This window comes from Manis javanica, chromosome 7 (assembly GCF_040802235.1).
Source record: "Manis javanica isolate MJ-LG chromosome 7, MJ_LKY, whole genome shotgun sequence".
Classification (NCBI taxonomy): domain Eukaryota; kingdom Metazoa; phylum Chordata; class Mammalia; order Pholidota; family Manidae; genus Manis; species Manis javanica.
In genome coordinates, this window is record NC_133162.1 from 8588853 (window position 1) to 8594974 (window position 6122).

A 6122-nucleotide genomic window follows, 5' to 3' on the forward strand; every position below is an offset into this window, starting at 1 on the left:
AGGTATCCGAGCCATGGGGAGCTGCTTCTAAGGACTATGGGTTGAGTGTCCTGCTGGACACCGTGGAACTGGGATTGGAGAGGCAAGCAAATACCAGAGAGAGACTTCAGCTGAGTGTCAGTCTTTATGGGCTTGTGAGTGACAGTGCCACGGTCAGATCTTCCCCCAGCCACACCCTACCCACTCTACTCCTCTGGACTCCGACAGGGTGGTCTGTGCCTGTTTTGCCTCAGGGGATCATTGGATGCCTAAACCCAGACCTCACAATAGCTTCCAAGTTGGCAGTTATGATGCAAGAAAAGTCTGTGACTGTCCCTTGGGTTCCCACTAAACTGAGAAAGAAACTCCAAGTATTGACACCTCCCATCTTAGCCGATTGCCGGAGTATGATCAGAGAATGGGAGAATGGCTATCAGAAGGCTGGGAACCAGAGGGCCAAAGATTCGGGGACCCAAGGAAGGAAGACTGCAGAGGGGAAGTCAAATAACAGTGGAATGCCAGTCAGAACACTTAACAGGAGCGATTTTTTTCAGTATCAAGACTCCCTGTGCTGCCAAGGGAATCAGTGCTCTGAGTCACTGCCGGGGTGAGGGCAGCCTGTGCTTCGGGTCCCTCCCTTCCCACCCATCTCAGAAGGAGGCCAAGTGGAGGAGCTCAGCCCGTGGCTTCACGGTCCCAGGGCTCCTGGCCAGACTGATGTAGAATTGCCCTTTACGAGGTTTTCCACTCCAGAAGGGGAAACCAGGAAGGCCCTTTTTCGAGTTCTGATACACCTACTTCTCTGCCTTTCAGGATATGGACCAAATTCTACAAATCAGATCCACGCATTGCCCTTGGGAAATACTCACCCTTGGAAAAAGAGATCCTAGTAAGTTCCTTGAAATTTATACACAGGGAGGCCCCACTGAAGACAGGCAGTTAGGCTAGGGGGAGACAGAGGTTCAAAGACCCGCAGTAATAGAGACATAAGTCACCCCCCACCCCTGCGCCCGCAGTGGCCTTGAGCTGGCTTCCACACTTGCACGGCAGAATACTCTCTTATCTCAGGTCCCATTGGGAGTATAACAGTAAGTGGTGGTGAATGATGGAGGCTGCTATTCCTTGAGCCCTACCCTGGCACTAGTTTTCATTGAAGGGTCAGTGAAAGTCTTTCAGATTCATGGTAGGTAAGAAAGAGAATTAGGATTTGAACCCAGGTCTGTCTGACCCCAGAGCTCCATCTTCTTTCCCAGCACACAGAGTTTCAGACACACTGAGCAATGAATGGGGGGAGGGGTGCCACCAGATAATCCTTTCTGTGGGTGCTCCCCGCCCTTGACCTGTTGAGATTTTAACAATCCCCTCTCCGTTGTCAGCGTCGAGGTGGTGTACACACCGTAGCGTCAAGAAGGTTTCTGACTTACAAACAAGAGGAAGAACGGAAAATGCTCAAGAAGCTACAGTTGCTGTCCTCAGACTACAAACGGGCACTGGAATATAAAAAACAACATTCCCCTCCATGTGCCACCTGTGGGCCCCTAGAAAAAATATGGACGGCACAGGTGATCGTGTGCCCGGAGGAGTTCAGAATGCCCCGGCGAGAGAGGCTCAGCGTCAACAGACACGTAGCACGGATGCAGCTTGCTCAAGCCCTGAGAAATAAGCAGCTTCTACCCTACACCGAAAGATTTAGGAGCTCTTCTGCTCTGTCTGGAGCGAGGCTGAGCCCAACGGCAAAGGACAAGGCCCGGGAAGACAAGGAGCGGCGGGGGCAGGACGGGGAGGAGGAGGGTGCCACTCAAGACCACAGTGATGCCAAGCAGGAGGAGAGAGACGAGACGGAGAGCAAAAACACGAAAAAACAAGAAATAAAAATGAATGTCATTTTTAGGTCCAAAAAACCAAAAAGATGCTCAGCATACCAACCAAATGATAGGAAGCCATTCCTCCCCACCAAGAAAATGGAACGGTCCATCACTGGCTTCACAAACCGAAATCTTCTACACTTGGCGGAATTCCCTGGAGACCTAATGCTAATGAATCAGGATTTTATCTCACGGGGAGTTCACCCCAGCGATGCAGCAAAGGCCAAGCATCTGGAAGAAGACAGTCTCTGGAGAGATTACATGCACAAACCTGCTCCTTACCATTATTAAACTTTTATTTACTCCCCACGGTAACTGAGTGTCCTGGTCCTATTTCTCCTGTAGCTCTGCCCCAAGTGCTTCCCCTACCTATCTGATTGTGGGTCCAATTTCCAGGGGGCCTTCAAGGTAAGGCTTAGACGCTGAGGCTTCCTGGTTTCAGGGAACTCTGGGCTCTCAGCTCCTACCCTTACCAACAGCTCAGGCCTTCCCTGGACGCAGGCTGCTCTTCACCTAATCCCACGGGTCCTGTATCACTTATCTCTTTCTGTGAAAAGATCACCCCAAAATTTAGTGGCTTAAAACAGCAATCATATTTAGCTTCTAACGCTGTGGGTCAGCAATGTAAGCTGGTCTCAACTGGGCCATTTCCCTGGGCTCAGCTGTGTTCTTTACGTGTCTGCACAGGTCAGCTGCAGGTCATTTAGGTGGCTATCTTGGGGTTGCCAGTTATCAGCTGGGCCAATGGGAGTAACTGAACCATGTGTTTCCTTCTTCCAGCAGAGTAGCCTTGGCTTCATCACGGGGCCATTGCAGGCTCCAAGAAAGTAGGTGAGTATTTGCAAGGCTTCTTGGAGTCCAGATTGAACACTGGCACACCGTCATTTTGCCACAATCTGTTAGCCAAAGCAAGATGCAAGGCCAGCCCAGACACAAGCGTCAGCAAATGGACTTCATCTCTTGATGGGAGGAATTGTGAAGTCATACCGCAAACGGCATGAACCCAGGGAGGCAGCTGGTTGGAACTCCGGCTGCAATCAGTTTATCACAGAGTCCCAGCTCCACAGACAGTCGGGAAATAACCCAGTTAACAAGGTACTTGCAAGTGCATGCCACCCTTGAAGAAGCATACATAATGAACTTAGATCCAGATTTGAAGTTTTAAAGGTTTCTGAAAAAATCTCTGGATCAAGTACCTATTTATCCTAAGTGCCTACTTGGAGTTACATAAATATACTTAGATGACAATATTTAATAGAGATAAGTGGACCAAAGTCCTTCAAGAGTCCTATGCTCAGTAGATAAGGCTCTGGTGGAATTAGAAAGCCTTGGGTATCAGCATGAGAAACAAGAGCACTTTGGACACATTTAGACTTTCAACTCCATTTCCTAAGGGGATGCTGTGCGCTTCCTGCTAACATCCACCCCTAGACTGGGCCCACTGCCCTCCTCCGGGATTGCACAGCACCTGACTTTTCTTCCTCCATCTCACCATTGGCTTCACCTTTACCCATATCTGTCCTCCTGTAGAACCTACTGAATGATGAGCCATTTGTGTGATCCCAGTGAGCAGGCCTCACTTAATCATTCTGCTGCCCCTAATGCCTAGCACACCGTATGAACTCAATAAATAATTGCATCATTGTAATGAAGTGAAATTTATATTCCTAACCTTCAACAAGCTTATAAACTAGCTGAAGAATGAAACAAGTACTCCTAAAAATAATACTAGCTACGAGTCAACCTTATTCCTCTTTGCACCATAAATACCCAGTTTCAGCAAACAGGTAGTCAGAGCAAGCTCGGAAATAGCATTCTGAGAGGTTTGTGGCAGGGGGCAGATGCGGGTAGAAATCACTGTTCCATTACGAGGTGAGTGTAGAATCTCAGTCAAGTTACTGGACGTAGCTCAGCTTCAGGCTCCTTGTCTGTTAATAGGAGCAGTAATGTGTCTAACTCACCAAGATGTTGGGGGATTAAATGAGATAATGCATGGGAAACATTAAAGATAGCTAATTAAGAGAAATTTACTAACTACTTCATAATTACTTCATATTAGCTAAGAGTTTATAACATCTGAATCTCTTTTATTAGTACTATTGGGTTCAATCTGGCCTCCCCATGTCCTACCCATCCCATAGGTCTAGGTCAAGGCCACCTCTGTAGCCATTTCTTTCCATCTCCATAGCTACCTCTTGGCTGAGCCATCATTCTCTCTTGCCTGGACTAATGCGAGAGCCTTATTGAAGGACTCTCTTATGATACACAATCCCTCCAGCAGCCAGAGTGATATTGTTAGACATAGGTCATGTCACTTCTCTGTTTAAAACAGTTATAGATTGAACTGTACCCACAAAAAGATATTTTTTTATCTTAAGTTTTAACCCAGCACCTCAGAGCAGGACCTGATTTGGAGACAGGGTTTTTATACAGGTAATCAAATTAAAATAAGGTCATGGGAGGGGGGTCCTAATTCACTATGTCCACATATAAAAAGGGGCAATTTGGGCACAGACACATGGGGAAGGAAATACAGAGAGAAGACGGCCATGTATAAGCAAAGGAATCCCAAATCTACAGAAGTTAGGAGAGAGTCCTGGAAGCGATTCTTCCCTGCTACCTTCAGAGGACCGTGGCCTTGACTACACTTTGATTTTGTACTTCTGATCTCCAGAACTGTGAGACAAAACGTTTTTCTTATTCAAAACCACCCGGTTTGTTACAGCAGCCCTGAAAACTAATGAAAAACCTTTCACACTTCCCACTGCACCTAAAACAGAATCCAAACTCTCAAGTTTGGCCCACAAAACCTGGCCTGGCCCCGGCCTCTTCTCTGTTCCTACCTCTGACCACCCCCCAGCTCCAGCCCCACTGGACTTCTGTTGGTCTCACGAATAAGCCCAGTTTGCTACCGCTGAAGCTCCTTCGCACCTGCCAACCCCAGATGGCTGGTTCCTTATCTCAGCTTAAATGTCACCTCCCCAGAAACAAAGGTCCTGAATGATGACTGTATCTGGGCCTCACTGATAAGATGGAACTACTGGTCCTAGGCTGAGCTTCCCCTATCCCTAGTGGGGAGGAAGCAGCCACCCATGGTAACCATGTTCTGTCAACACAGTGTCCCCAAAAGCCAGACTATCTGATGGGCTAAGCCAGCTTCCTCGTTCCCCTGCTGGATTCAGTTTCTCCACTGGTCACTTTCACTTTATCATCACCGCCTCTTATTCCCTTTCATTAACCACCCACTTCCTACTGGATACCTCAAATATTCAGCAAAGTTATGCTAGAAACTCAAGTTCAAGATCAAGATGGTACACAGAGCTGGCCCCTCAGATATGGAAAGGTGACACTGCTGATGCCATTTGGAATGACTGTTCCCCTGGAAAACTGGGCCCAGTGCTGCAGGAATGGGTCCCTTTCACAGCTGGTACTCCGTGTGCCTGCCCTGCTAGCAATGAGCAATCCAGCTGTGGGTGGATGCTTGATGCCTTCTGGAATAATCAGATTTTCTCCCTGGAAACTTCAAGATAGAAATCAGAGCTACAAGGGGGTCTTTGCTGTCCCTATAAATAGATGAACTATCCATGCAGATACATTGAACTATAAATAGATAAACTTGGAAGGCAGCCACCTTCTATAACATGGCAGAGAAGAAGACGTTGCCAGCCTAGGGGGAGGAGAGTGTGAAGCACAAGTGCCAGATGACGAGGAAGCCCCAAAGACAGAGGCCGGGCACCTTCCCAGACTGGGCTCCTCACCCTGCTGCCCTGTGATTTGACAAGCAAATCCTGGGTCTTTTCATAGCCTTCCCAGTGGGACAGGGAATTTCCTGAGATTAACTCTCAAAGTCTCTTCTCCCAGGAAGCCTCTCAGTCCTGCCTCACCTACACAGTGGTCACCCTCACACCACCTGAACTTTTCTTGGAAATTCTGTAATGGGACCAGGGATCAATGGGCTGATGGAGGAAACACACTGAATCACATCGTCAGCCGAGAGAATGACCCAGCTTCATGTGTGAAGTTTCCCCCCATCAGGACCTGAGGGGGTGTTTGGGTCTGAGAGGCCTGCTTGCCCTCACTGGCCTCCACGGTTGGCACTCCCTGTGTCTGATGCTCACAAGGTGACAGGTGGGCACAGCTCAGCTTAGGAACCAGATGCCCTGGGCGTGTCCTGTGGGCCGAGAACTGGACAGCTTTGGGTGACTTACTTGCTCCGCCCAAGCCTCTGTCCACTCCTCTGTGAAGGGGACCCTGGGAGAACTGCTGGTGGGCTCAGCA

At 48.6% G+C, this 6122-nt stretch overlaps 1 protein-coding gene across 1 annotated transcript; it reads left to right on the plus strand.

Annotated features, from left to right (window-relative positions):
- Positions 1-266: 266 nt before the first annotated feature.
- On the plus strand, positions 267-2149 carry C7H10orf120 (chromosome 7 C10orf120 homolog). The gene is made up of 3 exons (XM_017649735.3): positions 267-586; positions 793-868; positions 1356-2149. The coding sequence occupies exons 1-3, from the start codon at positions 288-290 to the stop codon at positions 2133-2135; spliced, it is 1155 nt and encodes a 384-aa protein (XP_017505224.3). The 5' UTR covers positions 267-287; the 3' UTR covers positions 2136-2149.
- The last annotated feature ends 3973 nt before the right edge of the window (positions 2150-6122 follow it).